At 39.2% G+C, this 18,834-nt stretch overlaps 1 protein-coding gene across 2 annotated transcripts; it reads right to left on the bottom strand.

The window, feature by feature from the left end:
* Positions 1-102: 102 nt before the first annotated feature.
* Positions 103-14,872, bottom strand: LOC110794810 (actin-related protein 5). 2 transcript variants are annotated; one of them, XM_021999770.2, is made up of 12 exons: positions 14,650-14,872; positions 14,465-14,535; positions 13,863-13,987; positions 12,894-12,938; positions 11,311-11,413; positions 10,937-11,046; positions 7,664-7,773; positions 7,486-7,576; positions 6,956-7,387; positions 6,517-6,644; positions 914-1,253; positions 103-819 (listed from the first exon to the last, which is right to left on the bottom strand). In XM_021999770.2, exons 1-12 carry the CDS (start codon positions 14,748-14,750, stop codon positions 316-318), a joined length of 2,160 nt encoding a protein of 719 aa, XP_021855462.1. In that variant the 5' UTR covers positions 14,751-14,872; the 3' UTR covers positions 103-315. The 2 variants fall into 2 exon arrangements, with proteins under 2 accessions (XP_021855462.1, XP_021855461.1); XM_021999769.2 differs by lacking the exons at positions 14,465-14,535; positions 14,650-14,872 and having other exon boundaries at positions 11,311-11,418; positions 13,863-13,959.
* Positions 14,873-18,834: the final 3,962 nt, after the last annotated feature.

Raw genomic sequence — 18,834 nt, 5'->3', positions numbered from 1 at the left:
CGCCGCAACACGCTTAAGTTGTCTATTTTTGCAACCGCAAAAATAATACTCAATAATACTTTTGGTGTTAATGGATTAAAGAGAGAATAATTGTAAGTGTCGTACGAGTACTCCCCATATGTAGGGCATTTGTAATACTATTAACAAAACTAAATCTTGACACAACAAAAGTTTGCCAAGTTACATCTTGATTTCTAGCTAATATGATATTTCCAATGGATTAGTTGGTAAACAAGAAACGTAAAATTCCTTTATACAACTATTAACCAATGTTTTAACTGTTATTGAAAACCATTTCATCTGGTGCACAAGTGGTCATAGCGAATACCTGAACTTGTAAGTCCGAAGCCAATCTTCCCCTTTTTCTTCGTAATCCATTTTAGTGAAAGTTTGCTGCGGGAAATGCAAAGAAGCAGCATATGAAGAAGCCCCTCGCCATGCATCATAAATAGGATCACTTGCCCTAATCACCCTGATAGGGGTCCCACATGGCCGAATCATGCGAACTCCAGCTTCCAAACGGTCACTCAACCCCGAGAATTGACTACTTCCTCCAGTCAAAAGGATAGAGCTAGTTAACTTCTCCTCCAAACCTTTGCCCTGAGGTGAAAACCTCCTCAGAGAAACCCCAACCATTTCATCTAATCCAGACTGGTCAATCCCAACTATATTTGGGTTGAACAAAATTTCTGGGCATCGGAACCTTTCAACCGCCATTGAAATCTGGAAATCCTCCTGGGTAAGAGTACGAGAGCGAGGAACATCAGCAGTTTGGCGTAATCCAGATTCTGGTTTTGCAGTGAAAGTTGGGTCAATATCCTGCAATACATAAAAAGAAATGGTATGACACAACTGCAGCAAAATCCAATTTTAAATCTTACTCTACTTTGACTGCTTATGATAGTTGACTTGCCTGGAGTCTAGAAGAGATACGTATCAACTCTGCCTCATCTTCATCTGGACCTTCATCATCATCGTCATTATCTTTACTCATCAGTTTGTAGAGTTGCCAATCTTCATCTCTTGCACCAAAAGTGTCTTCCCCTTTCCCCCGATCAAAAGCAGCTGTTGTTAAAAGACGCATTCTCTCTTTCTTAGCAGCATTCATTCTCTCACCACGGCCGACACCACCAGATGTAGGATTTCCATTTGAATTGTTTCCATTTGACTTTAACAGTTTCTTCTGTTCTACTTTTTCTAAAAGCCCTTTGTATTTGGTTCGCAACTGCTCTAAATAAGCCTCTGGGTTTTCCCTACATAAAAGATGGAAATTAGAAACATGGATTTATTCAAAATTCTAATAGCAATAGAAGTGCAGAATATGACAAGCAGTCGAAAAAAAAGACCATGGAGTGCAGTAATTATGAAATTTGCCACAAAGAAATACATTTCTTTATCTTTGGTGAAGAAAGTATAAAATCAACTGTACAAATTTTAGCTTGTCGAAATTTTGAGACAAATAACAGATTAATAGGGAAACTAGATCCACATGAACATTACAGTGAGACAACTTTGTACTATGCTTCAAGGTGGCAATTTTATATGTACCATGAGCATGGTAAACCCAAGGCTATTTCTTTTCCCATTGCATGCATCTTGTGAGCACACGTGCCTAAAAATACCTTTGGTTGTACCTTGCAAGGTACAACCGGCTGTACGGTGAAGATTATCCTTCAAGGTAGGGGTGATAAGAGCTGATCCAAGCTCGGGCTTGGGGTTGCTCGGTTCACCTCATAACACTTTGATCTCTAACTAAGTCTTGAGCAAATTTGAGCTTAAGTTTCAGTATTAAGTCAGCCTAAAACTCAACCGTACTACCTTGTAACATGACATATTATAGCTATGATTTTGCTAATATTTTGAGATCTCGTTAGTATTGTGCAAAAGCTTTTGTGTTAATTACAAAAATAGAACAAATATCAAATGGGTTCAAGAGCCTTCAGGTCATGCAGATGTTTTTGGCTCGTGAAAATCTCAAGCCAAGCTTGAGTAGCTCGTGAGGCTCTTATGAAAGGTAATATTCCTCCAGCAGACAAGTTTTATTGTGGTAAATCAACTAATATTCAATTGGCTAGAAAACTTGATGAAAACTATGTTACACACTAGCAAGATCAAGATTACTTCTTGCAAGAGTAGAAAGATGTTTAGGGATTGATGAGTATAAATGGACGTGGTGGGGCTCAAAAACTTGTATGGTAACTAAGGGTAAGTATGTTTACATCACTGCTTCCACCGCTTTCAAGAAAGGGTGACAATTGTTCTTCAACTACTTTTTTTTTTTTTGAGGGAAAAAGCGGGCAAATATATTAAACTAAATCAAGTTCTGCCAAAGTTGTTAAACTTTGGGGGAAACAACCCATACATATGCGTTCCGAACCAACATCGGCTTCCCATCTTGCTACTAAATGGGCGGCTGTATTGCCTCCTCTCCTAACATGGATACATTTAAAGAACAAGAAATGTGATATGACCTTCCTGATATCCTCATAAAATAGGAAAATCGGAGCTGCACCTTCTTCACCTTTGTCAATCGTTCGAACAACGTTCATGGCATCACATTCAAGAATCACCTTGTCGTATCCGAGCCTCTTGGCCAGAGCAGCCCCATAAAGAGCCGCCGAAGCTTCTGCCACCTCAGCGGACCAAGCTGCGTCAGTGCGCTTCACCGCAGCTACGAGTATCGCTCCACTGTAGTCTCTGATCACCACTCCCACACCCACGCCAGTGCTGAAAGTATGGACGTCTACATTAACCTTCACTGTTCCATGTGGTGGTGGGTTCCAACTGCTAGCTGACGTGACCACAGGGCCAGTTGCGGGCCAGTTGCGTGTACCGCCACCCTCTCATTGTACCGCCTGTAACCGTTCACAAGTCGAACAAAACCAGCAGCCACCTGCGCAGGCTCGAACTCCCCTCCCTCGAAGACTGCCTTATTGCGACAGCACCAACATGCCCACACAAGGGTAGCAAACAGACGTAGCTTCTCCTTCGATAGCTTGCTAGCAAACCACACAAATCTCTCAGCAAAGGTAATCCACAAACTCACTACTCGCCCATATCGTTTGTGCGTGTTTGCATTCAAAAAGTGTATGCAGGATAGACTCATCAGGAGCACCACAGACATTACATTCCGTAGATTGTCGTATATGACGTCTAAACAACACCCCCATTGTAGCTAGGCTTCCTTTGCAGGCACGCCACATGAAGTGGCTTAGCTTAGGTGGCCCATCAAGCCTCCACACCCACGACCACATATCCGATTCCCTTGCCCCAAAATTCAGCTCCCATGTACGTGTGTGTCCTAGCATACCGAGCCAATATGCTGACCGTACGTTGTACATTCCATTACTCGTCGGCCACCAATAATACGAATCACACGGCCAGGACCTCGAGAGGGGGATGGTTCGCACCAGCTTCTGCTCCTCTTCAACAAATGCCTCCTTTATCACATTGTCTCTCCAGCACTGGTTCTCAAAATCAATTAGGTCCGACACTCTTGACTCCATGTTGCTATCTTCCTTTGGCGTTGGAACAAGGTGAGCTCCATTCCCGGGAAGCCAAGCCTCATCCCAAACCTTGATTGATAACCCATTCCCCACTCGCCACTTTAGCCCATCGAGCAATAGGGATTTCGCCCCCCACATACTCCTCCAAGTATAGCTTGGGTCATAACCCCTCCTTGCTTCGACCAGGTTTGAATGCTTATAATACCGCGCCTTTAGGACACGGGTTAATAGGGACCCATTGTCCATGCTCAGCCGGAAGCATTGTTTTGCAAGTAGTGCTTGGTTGAAACACCTTAAATCCCGAAAACCCATTCCGCCCATAGATTTTGGTAAACATAGAGCCTCCCACCGATGCCAATGTATCTTCTTCCCTAATTCCTTGTCACCCCACCAAAAACGTGCTAATATAGAGTGAATTTCATCGATCAAGCCATCCGGTATCTTAAAGACACTCATCATATAAGTGGGGATTACTTGTGCCACCGCCTTGATTAAGATTTCCTTCCCGGGGCGTGACAAAAGTTTCTCCTTCCACCCTTGCAATTTTTTCCAAATCCGCTTTTTGAGGCACGTAAAGATCGCTTTCTTGGACCTCCCAATGATCGTGGGCAACCCCAAATATTTCTCGTGTCTATCAACCTCTCGAACCCCCAAGGTCTCCACAATCTCTTTTCTTCTATCCACCTTCACACACTTACTAAAGGCAACTTCGGTTTTGCTCAGATTAACTTTCTGACCGGATGCTCTCTCATATTTACTGATAATATCAGCAACTTTAGAACATTCTTGCAAATTTGCCCTAGCAAAGAGAATACTATCATCGGCAAAAAATAGGTGCGAGACTCTTGGACCCCTAGCACACACCCGAGCACCATTTATCAACTTCTCATTCGCTGCTTTACTTAATAGAGCCGAGAAAGCATCCGCGTATATGAGAAATAAATATGGGGAGATCGGGTCCCCCTGCTGGAGGCCTCTCGTCGGAACCAACTCACCCGATATACCACCGTTGTACTTAAACGAGAAAGTAACACTGTTTAAACACCCCATAATCCTTGCTATCCACGAATCACTGAAACCCATCCTTTGCATCACCCGTTCCAAAAAACTCCACTCCACCCTGTCGTACGCCTTACTCATGTCTAGCTTCATAGCTACCGTACCATCCTTACCTTCCCCCCGCCTTTTCATTGCATGGAAAATCTCAAATGCCACTAGGGCATTGTCGGTAATGAGGCGTTTGGGTACAAAGGCGCTTTGCTCAATAGAGATAATGGATTCCAACATCGGTTTCATTTTGTTTGCAAGCATCTTCGACACAATCTTGTATAGCACATTGCACAAACTAATTGGCCGGAACTCCATTAAATTCTTCGGTTCATTGCATTTTGGTATTAGTACTATACACGTACGATTAGCCGAACCTAAACTCACCTCCCCCTTCCACCAAGCCTTCACGAATCTCACAACATCCGCCCCTAGAACTCCCCAAAATTTCTGGAAGAATAACGCATGCATCCCGTCCGGCCCTGGAGCTTTATTGGGGTGCATTTGAAAAAAAGCATCACGAACCTCATCACTCGACGGCTCCGTGTCAAGACAAACATTCGTCTCATCCGTAACCCTCTTCTCTAGTCCCTCCATCGCCTCCTCCATACCCGTAGGGTTGCTTGTAGCAAATAGACACTCAAAGTATTTTGTGATAATTCCATCGAGCTCCTCTGGCTTAGTCTTCCACTCGCCATTCTCATCCTTGAGCCCTCCAATCCTGTTCCGTTTCCGGCGTTGGCTTGCTTTATGATGGAAATATTTTGTGTTTTTATCTCCATCTCGTAGCTCGTTTGCCCTAGCCCGCGCATGCCAGTAGGACTCCTCTAACCGGTGCAACTCATCAAGCTCCTCCGCCACACTCTTACAATAAGCCAGCATCGTAGCATCATGTCTACTGTTTTGTAGACTTTTTAGTCTCTTCTCAGCCTCCTTTATTTTCTTCTTAATTGCCCCAAAAGTGTCGGCTGCCCAAGAAGTGAGATTGCCTGCAACATTGGCTATTCTTGTTACTATATCATCACCCGTCGAGCAATTCCATGCACGTGAGACCACTCGACCACAATCCTCGTTGGATAGCCACATAGCTTCGAACCGAAAAGGTCTCTCACCCCTCTGTCTCTGGTTATCCGTCCCATATTTTAGCATTATGGGAGCATGATCAGATCGGTAAATGGGAAAATGGATAACCTCGAAGCACGGAAATAGAGAGACCCATGCATCATCTGCCATAAACCTGTCTAATCTTTCTCAGACAAGAGTCTCCATAATTGTTCTTCAACTACTTTAAAGGCTATTTAAAACATATTTGGCTTAGAGGGTCATCAAAATCAAAAGGTCGACAAATTTTAAAGGAGAAACACAACACATCCTTAGAAGAGTACACAAAGGGATTAAGGTGGCAGCCTCCATTAATCCTCTCTGATGGATTCAGATCCAAGCAGACATTAACACAACCGCAGTCCCCAGGCTGGCAAGGATGTACAGATTGCTTTAGAAGTCACTTACAGTATGGAACTTCCTATAGACTTGGTTAACTAACTTAGCTATGACTAATTAGGCTAAGGTTTAAGTCAAGCATAATGCTTTCAGCAAGCTTCCACAAATAAATAAACAGAAGAATGCATGGATAGAAACCACCTAAAACTCCTATTCTTGTCCTAGCTCTATAATACAGATTTTGGATTATCAAAGCTTATTTAATGCCATACTGTAAGTGAAGCCTACCAGACTTCGTAGATCCATGTTGCTAAGGAATGCAACAGTAATAACAGTATTACAGCTAGCCACCTTGCAGAGACTAAAAGGCAAGTAATAAGGAAGTTAGTTTTCTATTGCTCAGATAGGTAATATTTTATTGATGACACTGTAATATTTTAATGTAGCATCAGCTTAAACTCAACCATCCATTTACGCCTTCCAAAGGCAAACATAAAAATAAGAAAGAAAGGTAGCAACATACAAACGCTTTTCTTCCTCTAGTTGATTATGCTTCTCCCTTTGTAGTTCCTCTTCAGCACGTTTTTGTCTAGCTCGCTGACGGCCCTCAGCTGTAGTCTTGAGAAAGATCTGCTTCTTTTTCTCCTTGAGCTACAACCAAAGAACAGGCAACAGTGAATACAAATAATCAAATACGAAAGATCAACAGCATCGAGATCAACTGGTCTATAATAAGCAGCAACCCTGATAGCAGGATCCTGAATACAATTAAAAAGTGCATTGTTCCGAAAAAATCATTTGACCATATAGCTAAACCAGCAAACAATGGATTTAAGAGGTACCAAAGTTCAAAACACTACATGTCAGAAATTTGAAATCCCTTCAGATTTCAATTTATGCCACAAGATAAGTCCAACATAACAACTAATGTAGCACGAACAGTTCATAACACTAAAGCTAACCTGCTCTGGAGTCAGCATGTTATCAGGAACATCAACTAGTGGAAACTTTTCAGCTGTTGCTGCCTCTGCCTTCTCCTCCAGTTCAACTTGTTCACGCTTAGTTCTTCGCAAAGATTGGTTTACTTTAGAAATAGAAGATTCTATTTCCTGTTTAGACAAATAGCCAGTATCTGAAAGAAATTCAGGAACGCTATCATCATCTACTTTCTCCACCTGCCTCAGAAGAAAATCCAAACCACGCAACTCATTTTCCAATTCGTTAATTCGTGATGCCCTCTTTGACTCAGCCATTTCCCGCAATCGTTGACCTTGTTTCTCCTTGTAAGCAGCCTTTCTTGCAATCTCCTCAGCAGAAGGTTGCTCCTCAACTGGTGCGGGGGTAAATGGAAGTTGCCAACACCTAGTCTTTTCTTCGGCTTCTTTAGTTTTGTTCTGTTTCAATTACAAAAAGAAATATATATGTATTTATGACTTCCGTAGAGGCAAAAACTAGTGTAGGAAACCTGTAAAGAAAAAGAGAACCATATTACCTGAAACAATTTAACCTCTGAACTGTAGTCCTGAGCAATGTAACAGTGTTCCATCTTCAGGTCTTCAACTTTCTCCCATGTAAGAAAAGCCCTGTCACAAATGACATGAAAAGAAAACAAGTCAACCAGAAAGCTATCTTGTAAACACGAGAATAACCATAAAATGCAAAATGCTTACATGTGCTGAGGATATTTTAGAGAAAGAAGCTGCTTCATGTAATCAGTAACATGGTAACCACCAACATTACTTCGGCAGCACGCTTCAAAAACCGGCTCTCCTTCAACAAACTGAAGGCACGGTTACAGAAAGCATCAGCACTTCAGCAGAAATTGAAGAGTGGCTATCATCAATCAGATACAGTGCAAGAACTTTGATGCTCTTTTATAGCTAAAGAATTTTATAAGCAATAATACAGCTTACCGCTTACGTTCAAAAGATCAGGCAAAATATATTAAATATGCAAGCATTCCTAATTTCATACAATTTTACCCTAATCCCGGCACTAAACAAATGAGCAATGGAGAATGATAGGAAACCAAAATCAAGTATCACTCCTTTTCTCCCCAGAAGTCTCCACAGTGAATCAGTGACATTATTAGGCTCAGAACATGACAAACAGAACAGTTGCGCCACGTCTTTTTTTTTTTCTTACATTCATGATGAGAATTAATTAAAAGGAAAATTTTCACTTTCGATGGACCTTAAAAAAATACTTTGCGAGAAACAACCTTAGTCCATTTTCAGGTGTAGACCGAGTCTTTTCCAGCTTTGACCATGGCGTGTCGGTCACGTGCGTCTTTTTTTTCTTGGAATATTTGAACCTTTTATATTTGGCTTTGCGAGAAACAACCTTTTATTTTTAAAAATGGCAATTTCAGACATAAAAAGATTTTTTTGCGAGAAACAACCTTAGATTTTATTGTGATGAAGATTGTTTTTAATTTTTTTCTTATCGTGCTAGCTAGAATCATTTCAAAACTTACATAGAGACAATAAATGAACTTAATCTGGAGGCCTTTAACTATTTCGAAAGTATTTCAACATGCTAGATGTCAGAGAACATGAGTTTGGTATGCTTCTCAACGACTGCTATGAGAGTTTCAATAATATGTTTGAGGGATGCAAAGGAAAATTAATACTCTAGCTAGTTGATGGAGTGGATTAGGAGGACGAAATGTTATGTAAAGGTTTTTAGTAAAAGAGAAGGGTTGAAGAGCTTTAACGGGGTCATTATGCTATCTATAATTAAAATGATACAACTCATAGGGGTCTAGAAGAAATGAGTAACATGACTACATGAGGATTAACAAGGTTGACCTCCATGAATTTAAAGTAAATCATTAAGACATTTGTTGTAAATATGGAAACAAAGATATGTGGTTGTTACAGGTATTCGTTGCTAGCCGCCATGGCATGCATCCAAAAGAGAAAATAGAACTTAACTATAGGCATTTCATTCACCATGCATACCATATACAAATCTTAGTTTTAAAAAGCGCGCTTAAATCCCTGGAAGCTCGGAAGCTCACAGAAGAACGCTTGTGTCAGCCGAAGCCTAGCGACATTCGCGCTTCCTGGGCACAATAGACCCTTCTTTTTAATTAAAAAATAAAGCCACGTGATCACGTGATTTCTTTTTTTTTTTAAGAGAATATTTGGGGGGTTTTGAAAACGGATTATGAATTTTTCTTTCATCTTTTCGATTTCTCTTTTTTTTCATCTTTTCTTTCCATCTTTTCTGATCTTTTAAAATTTTATTATTTCTTTTCGGGTGCGCTTCGCCTACGAAAAGTGTGCGCTTCGCTTAAGCTCCCAGGCCCTTTTACGCTTCGGTGGGCTTCGCACTTTTTAAAACTAAGATACAAAAATATGCAAGGTTTATCCACCTACAGAGTCACACCAGAACCAATTGAAAGTCACACCAGAACCAATTGAAAGTCACACCTTGCCCAGAACCACTTCCTTCTCCTTACAAGAAAATGGTTGGTAGGCATAAAAGGGCAAATGAACAAGGGGGAGCTCAACAGGTTAAGAGAGACAATCAGAACAAATCATAACAAAATAATAGGTTCAATTCTTTCATTCCTTCATTGATTCAATGTGAATCTTGAAATGACATAACACAACATAAATAAAATCATCTTCGCAATAAAAGGTTACAAAGGTTGTTTCTCGCAAAAAAAAATCTTTTCGAGTTTGAAATTGCAAAAAAAATCATAAAGTGTTGTTTCTTGCAAAATCAAACATATAAAAGGTACGTTTTGGCAAATATTCCAAAAAACACAAAAAAAACACGTGGCCGGCATGCCACAATCAACGCGGGAAATGTCGGTCAACGCCTAAAAGTGGATTAAGGTTGTTTCTTGCCAAAAAAAGTTAATAAGGTATGAGTATGCCGCCTTAAAGAGGAGTAAGGTTGTTTCTTGCCAAAAAAAAAAAAAAATTAAGGTATGAATTTGCAGAAAAATTATAAAATGTTATTTCTCACAAAATTAGACCGAAAAGGTTTGTTTCGGCAATTTGCCTTAATTAAAAGAAATTTTAAAAAAAAAAACTTAAAAAATATTAGGGATGAGCTACCCGAAATGGAACAACTTGCAAAGTTGAGGCACCTAAAATGGAATTATCTAAACTTGAGGTACCTAAACTGGAACTATATCAAACCTCAGGCACCCGAAGTGAAAATTTTCCTAATTAAAAAGGTGTGAAAAAAATCTTGTGCATATAACTCTAGACATCCGAAACTAGAAACCTCAAATGGCCATTTTAGTTGCACTTGTGCCTAGGTTAGTGCTTTTAAAGAAAATAATATCAGTTACACATTAAGTTTTACCAAGCCTCTCAAAGGAAATTAGAAAAGATGGGATGGAATGTCCGCCTGGTGAGTGCCAGTCTCCTACCATGGCAGGCACAGAAGCGTGGCTATGATCAGGCAGCAGGGGGGCAGAAAGGACTTTTATCATCAATTACTCAATTTTCTGCTTTTCATACGCCGTCCATCCTAAATTAAGTCTTTTAAACTTATGCATGTTGATAAAGGGACTGTGCATTGTACCCAGAACTTTTTTAGTACTACTGAATAGGTAGTTTTAAGACTAACAAGCAGTAGTAATAACATGTAATATTGAATAAGAAAGATAATTGGGCACTTATTTGGAATCGTGGGAGTAACAAAACTCATTCTCTATAAATGTACAAACAGTCAATTACTTATAGCAAAACATGATCTTTTCACATGGTAATGTTGCATCATGTGACATCCCTCCCAAAACAGCATCTTCCACATGTTGGTTACTCAGCCACTCTCATAGGTGAATCTTTTTCAAGCATCTGCCAAGATACTCACTATAACCAATCATAACACATAGATTCAACTACAAGTTTTCAGTGGTAGAAAAATGACTTTACATGTTTTCATAAAACTAGAATGACGAAGACAGGGACACTTACTGGTATGACATGGCTGGTATTGAATCCGCTGCAAACAGCAAGGCCCTCCTTATCACAAATACCAAGTCGCTGATTATACGTGTAGCTAAAAGCAGCATCAACACCAAACGCTGAAAAAGGGGAAGAAGTAATCAGAAAACTCAGGACAAAGGGTTAGGCTTTGCCATACGGCCCATACTGCCACAGAAACAATCTAAAGGTTTTTGTATCAACAGTGACAGTCTACATTGAGTGGATAGTAATCAGGAAACTAAGATGAACAGCGATGATGTTCAGGTAGATGGACAATACAATCGATCACTATACAATCACCGTTTAAGACTTCCTTGATAGAAGGAGACACAGAAATATTAGGTAATAGGTGGTTCCCATACCCACAGAAGGAACTCCATATGACTCAAAAAGAAGCTCTGCCATTCTACAGCGTGATGAAACTGGATTGCATGGGCATTCTGTGATCAATACAGGATGATCGACCTGCACTGTCCCCAAAAGAATAGTCAAAGAGTGTCAATGTTATGTAATGGGAGAGGTAACCAGTCAAATCTTCATCAAACTATGCGAAGGACAAACACCAATGCGCTGTTTTGCAATTGTTAAGGTAAGAAATTTTGAAGCAGACAAGACTTTGTATTGCCAAATTGCCAATTAACATAGAATATTGCAACATTTGAAACTTAAAACAAATCCATCTGAGACCTTCAAGTACTTAACACATCCATTCAAGATTTAGTCTCTGTGCATTTCAAGCAAAGGCATCTTAGACCAATAGACCAGAATCTGTAAATACTGAAGAACTATAATTTAACCAGTTGCATACGTGTTCCCAACTCCCAAGGTCATTTACACGCAGCATAGGAAACAGAAGATCTTACTCGAAATATTTTTACAAAAAAGGGCAAATATTACTCAAACTTCAAATATACCACCTCGGTAAACCCATATCACAACAATCCTTATGTTGTTCCTACCCTATCTAGTCATCCTTTCTTAAAGACACCATTTTTCAAAGTTTGACCTATACTAAGTAAAAGAAGTTGATCAAAGCCTCAGGTGATTAACTAATACGACAGGATAGTTTTGACCATACCTGAACACAAATAAAGAGGAAAAGACAGATAAAATAACAAAAGTCCACAGAAGAATTGGGGAAGTAGAACCTTTAACGGCCTGTTTGGTAGCCGGTAATAAATGGTGGGCATGGAAATAAATCTAAGTGTAATTTGGCAAGAAAATAGCATCATGATGTCCATGGTAACGAGATTTTGTCTCAAACTTGCTGCTTTTCTTCATAACTTTCCATTCCCACCTAATACCACTCCTCAAATGGTAATGGATGGAAATGAAAATTCGTCAGAAAAAAAAAGAGATAAATTTGAGTGAACTAGCATTACCATGGGAATGAATATTGATTTTCCTTGCAAAATTACATACAAATTCATTCCCATTAACACCATTTACGACCGGCTACCAAACGGGCCGTAAGGGTATCATACTAGCATTTAGCAAGTTCCATATTCAAGTGAGATAAGAGTAAAGAAAGAAAATGAGATGAATAGGATAGAACACCTACTGAGTGACAGAAAAGCCCTGTATAAAAGCCACTGAAAATAAACTGGCTTCACTTAAATCAACTATTGAAATCCACTCCTCCATTTGGAATACAACAAAGGTGGAACCAGATACTCCAATATGCCACAAGGGCACAAAGCATTAATCATGACATAGTATGCAGAATTACAACCACTACTTTATAGACACAGAAGATGCCATCGACAGCAAGTACCAGAAATTTTACGTGCCAGGAAAGTAGATTGTTTGTCATAGACACCCCCTCTTGAACAAAGTGAGCGCAAACATACCACTATATGTTCTAAATCAAATCATAATATCGAACATAAAAATGACACAAATCATTTAGATAATCAAGTTATTGACATAAAACTAATCATCATACCCCATGTCCATCAACACCCAGTCGATCAAATCCAAAGTCAAGAATCTGAAAAGTTTAACAAAAAAAAGGCAACAGTAAATGGATTAATAAGTTAACAGAAATAAGTTAGGATACATCAACAACATTGAGAAAAATATACCAATAAAAGGGAATTTGGCAAATAAATAACATACAGCAACAACATTTCCAATTTAGCATAAACAACAACCCAAACTAAGAGCAACTGTGAGATTGAGGTTTTTACGGTGATATGTTCAACTATTTTAACTTATTTCAGATAAATAAGTACTAATAAGTTCAAATGAATTTAGATAAGTCAGATTAGTTCCAATTAAGTGCAAATAAGTTCCGTTAAGTCCGGATTAGTCAGATTCAGTAGAATAGAACCACACCTTTGCAAGTGTCATTTATCACCCAACAGCTGAGCAATTATATAAGTGCTTTGATTGACGACAGATAAAACGAAAACAGGATCAATCAAAAAGTAACATGACACCAAGGAACCCTTGCCATGAAAACAATCTTGAAGTCCAAAGTTGTACATGTCAAACCCAAGTTCATATTTTGAACTTATATGTCCTTCCTTCTTGGAGGTACTGATACAGGATAAAAGTATTTGCATGTATTGCCTCTAAGAAATTGGGGCCTGTAATTTTGTTTTCCTGATCAGAGGAAAGCTTGTCCCCGTTGTTTGTTCTTCTTTTTCCTGCTGTTAATACAATCTCTTTTCTTATATTAAAAATAATAATACATGATGCATGGAAAGCACGATAACAGATAAACATCATTAACCGCAAAGAGATCAACAAACCTACTCGTCTTCCCAAACCACTAAATCAAGGTACAATTCAAGTGTTCAAAGGTTTAAACACCAGCCAAAAACATGAAGACGATGAAGTTCAATGCAAAAACCATCATTGAATTATACCTACGTGATAATGTAGCTAAAAGAATCGTGATAAAGCTTACATATTCCATAATTTCAAACTGATAGACGACATTGTTATCAAAAGCTGATCGTGGTCCTGACCGAGTACAGTCAAAATATTTCAGCAATCCAGTATCATGATCACCAACGACAGAGACAGTTTCTCCTGCAACAGTTCCATACTAAACAGTTCAGCCAAGTACTCACACAGACTCAACATGGAATCATAAAGTTCTTGACCAATGGGAAAGACTACCACAAATCCGCACACACAGACACACACAATGTGTAAAAACCGCCTTCACATAATGAAACGTCGCACTTGTCACGGTAGAAGTCACACATTCACGGATTCAACCCAATATAATTTGTTCGATTATCAACATACACATGCCTAGTAAATCCAAATTAGAAAAATAGTGTGTCCATAATAACATAGCATCTTCAATTTCTCTGTTGAACCAATACTGCTTAAATGGAAGAAAAACCCCACCACCATATTCAATTTCAACCAATTGCTTCAAATATTCTACTAAAATGGACAAATTAAGTACCTACAAATCCTTAGCTTAAATATACGATTAATTTCATTCATTGACAATTGTAAAACAAAATAGCTAAATTGAAAACTAAAAATAAGGACCTGTAGATTTGTGGCGAGGCCTCTGAACAATGTTGCGGAAAATCACCCTGGGGTCACACTCACCAGCCCATCTGAAAAAAATAAAAATAAAAATAAAAGGCAGAATTACTAAAATTATCAAAATTATGGATACTAATTAGGGAAATGGGGGAGAAATTAGGGTTTGAGGGGGGGGGGGGGAATACCCAATGCGGAAATAGGAGCCGCCATTGTCGATGACGATTGGGCAGCTTGAAGGAAACGATTTGTAATCTGTTTGCCTTTCAATTTGGCTGATGAATGGCATTTTCTCTCTCTCTCTCTTCTTTCTGTCTTTCTCTCTCCTGAGATTCGAGGTTTTACAGTTCTTCTGCAATGAAGCTTTCGACTTCGTCGCAGCAGCTGGAAAAGAGGAGAGTGTTTTACTGGTTCATTTTCATAAGCCTGGGCCGTTTATAGACCTGATCAAATGGCGGGCCGGTTCGAGTCGTGCCCAGGCTTACAAATCAGTCTGTTGTGTCGGGCCGGGTTAAAGGTTCGGGCCAAAACATTGTGCCCAAGCCTGCTATTTCTGGGCCTAAAATACCGAGTTTTCGGGCTATTTTCGTGTCGGGCCAAATTTATCACTAAAAGGTGTAGTTTTGTGTTTCCCAAACCCACCCAAAAAATTTTAAATTTTGGGTCGGGCCGGGCCCGAAAATGGTCCAGAAAATTCTGCCCAAACCCGCAAAAAATTCGGGCGGGCGAGTCGGGCTAGTCTTGATCAGGTCTAGCCGTTTATGGTTTTCTGAACCGGCTTCAAGGACAGGACTAGTGGAATAAACCGATTTTTTAATTTTCAACCTTGTTCACGAAATCTTACTCCGGTATTTACAAAGGGTGTACAGTAATTTATTGTACACCCAGTCCATTTTAGGCAAGCCCACTTAGCTCACATCCCTGTTCGTCTGGATCCAACGATTAAGGGCAGCTTGAATTACCTCTGGCCCAGCCGCTCCTGGTAAATCTTCCTCAAGGAAATATTCTTTCTCCTTACATTAGAACTATTTGCAAGTTTCTTTGCCAATTGAGGAAATTGTTGTCATTCAACTTCTCTTTGTTGAAAATAGAACGCATATTTAAACAGTTGTTATTGTTGGTTGTCATTGATTACTACAATTGAAAAGATGTGCAGTAAATAACTATTCATAATCCTTTAATAACTTGAAACAAAAGCAATCTGCAATCATTAAAGCTATTGTACATTTCATTTATGCAATCAAAACATGGTCCATAAATGAAAGAAATGAATCCAAAACCCTAAAAGTCTCTAAGTCTTAAGCATGTTTTGGCTTGTCTTAATCCTTTTAAGATTTTAGGTAAGCAAAAACCGATTGCTAGTAATTCTAAACTACTCTTGGTTAACAAGTTAATATTGTTTGAGTTACAACCACAATCAACATGTTAATTTTTTATACCTTAATTACCATCTAGGAATACTAAACTAGCACCTCGCTTTGGCTCGCGGAAACCTACTATCTTAGGTTCGAAGATTTTTGTAAGTGCTTGTTTGGAAGGCAATTTTAAACTCAATATTATTTGAACCTAGTTGTTTCTATGTTGATTTGATTATTTAAGGAACTAAATCCTTAATCAAAAAATATAAAACAACATACTCATGCATAATATACATACTCCAATATATAAAACATAAGTAATGTTGGTGAACTAGTATTGGCCCTTGACTTGGTCTTGAAGCATACAATATTCAAACTCCACCGTGTTAACTTGACACCATTTTGAAATCCATTCAAAATGCTAATTTAGAATTTATAAATGCTATCTAGAAGTACTTGTAATCTAATTATTACAACAATAGTTCATGGTACGCAAACCATATTTAAAATTACATTCAAAGATAAAACGGTTTGCAGATTGTATTTAACTGTACTAGTTGGGCCATACTAGTCACCTACAAACTTGCAATACATAATAATATATTATGCATTCACTCATTCGTACTCTAAGATGAATGACCCAGGTAAGCTTGCACATAATATACATGATTAATTAAAATCATGTTCATGTACACACATGTTAGGTTATGATACATATAAACGAATATAAATCATGCGGAAATAACCATAAATGCCAGGATTCCAAATTAATTGCCACATAACAATTAGCATAATTTAGATGCATACACTTTGTAGGGTGCCCTCCCTTGCTGCGCCCGAACCGAACAAGAACAAGTCTTTAGGACTCCAAGTGCCGTCCCTCCGTAAAAAGTCCACAGCACATCCGGATCCTCCTTAAGATTGACCAACTAGAATCGCCCTTAAGGTACTAATAATACTCGGCTATATGGGCAAGTGTTTTGGCTGAATTTTTGCTCAAATTCTTACCTTTGAATACTTCAAACTCGTTATAAATTATGAGCCCTGAACTCATATTTATAGGCCATGGAATAAGCAATCAAATCCTACTAGGATACAAATTAATTAAATCAGAATTCTAGCAGAACTCTAATATTAATTAATCTATCTTTTAGGATTAGGAAATTTAATCAACAATGAATCCTATACGCATTAGTCTTCGTATGTGAACACAAACACACACGCACGCACAGCAGCCCACGAGGGGCGCCATGCGCGCGCGCGAAGCCCGAGCAACGCAGCCCACGAGCTGCCTGCCCCTTTGGCGCGTGCTGGCCTGCCTTGCGGCGGGGCTGACGCAGCCTTGGGGTGGCATGTTGTGGCGCGCGTTTCCCTTGCTCGACGTGGGTCTGGCTTCGTGCTGGGCCTTCGTCTAGCAAGCTCGTCCGATGCTAATTCGTACGATGCGCTTCCGATTAATTTCCCGATTCCGGAATTCATTTCCGATACGAACAATATTTAACATTTCCGAATTCCGGAATTAATTTCCGTCTCGAACAATATTTAATATTTCCGTTTCCGAAATTATTTTCCGATTCCTATAATATTTCCGATTCTGACAATATTTCCGTTTCCGGCAATATTTCCGGCAATATTTCCATTTTCGATAATATTTTCCGATACGTACCATGTTTCCGTTTCCGGCAACATCTACGACTTGGATAATATTTATATTTCCGATACGATCCATATTTCCGTTTCCGGTAATATCATCGTTTCCTTAGTATTCATTTATTTGCCTTTGACGATCTCAGCTCCCACTGAAACCAAGATCCGTCGATTCCGAATATGTATTAGATAGAGTATTCAATGCCATTAAATACTTGATCCGTTTATGTACTATTTGTGTGACCCTACGGGTTCAGTCAAGAGTAAGATGTGGATTAATATTATTAATCCACTTGAACTGAAGCGGCCTCTAGCTAGGCATTCAGTTCACTTGATCTCACTGATCAATTATAAACTTGTATAATTAATACTGAACCGCGTTTATTAGACTTATCATTAAATGCATACTTGGACCAAGGGCATTATTTCCTTCAACACTCTCTAAAATATTAATCAATTCCAAGTTATTAATCCTTAATTATATTCTAATCAAATATTTATTTAATTAAAAGTGGTCGGCCTACACAAAATTAATTAAAATAATTAATATCAATAATTTTATTAAAAGGATCCCACTTAAAGCAATATCGTTTGAACTTTTAATTTTAAATATTTAAACTCACGGCCTAGCCAAAGTAAAATAAAATAAAATATTGATAAGTCCAATGTTAGCTCCCTTACGTGCAAAAAAGCAAGACGAGGTCGCTCTGCTTTGTAGACAAGGCTCGGGGTCCCCGGCCAGAAACACACGTGCAAGTTTCCAAGAACTCACTTCAAAAATGGATGCGAGCGACACAAAACCTAGTTCAGTTTGATGGAACCACAAGGAAGTCTACGTCTCTGATCTTCTCTACCGTGAAGAAAGAAAGTGGCAAGGATGAAAAGCTCACAAAATTACACCAGTGTTCAGATTCTGTTATCCTCAACAGAAAACCCCTGCCGAAGATTAGGGCAGATTTCGCCTATTCCTAATCCTAGATGTAATGGAACGACGCACCGGACGAGAAACTCAGTTCCGCACTACTGCTGAGTCTAAGCACAAAGCCCAAAAATTAGGCCTTGATTTAAAACCAAAGCGAAATTGCACAAAACGATGCAACATAGGCTTGGCTTGCGCCTAGCCCAATGATGCGCAGTGCAGAAACGTAACCCCACTGCATAAGCCAAAGGCCGCACGGCCCATGCTCGTGCATCAGTGCACACGCACGCTTTGGCCCATGCACGAGCATTTCTCGTTGCTACTCCCTCGCTGCTTCGCACCAGTGCGCTGGTGTAATACCTCGTATTTTTATAATATTTATAAGTATATTTTATTATATTTATAAAGCATTTTATGATTTATTAGCATTTAAATAATATTTAAATGTA

Source organism: Spinacia oleracea, chromosome 1, assembly GCF_020520425.1.
Source record: "Spinacia oleracea cultivar Varoflay chromosome 1, BTI_SOV_V1, whole genome shotgun sequence".
Taxonomy (NCBI): Eukaryota; Viridiplantae; Streptophyta; class Magnoliopsida; order Caryophyllales; family Amaranthaceae; genus Spinacia; species Spinacia oleracea.
This window is presented reverse-complemented; position numbering and strand designations above follow the sequence as displayed.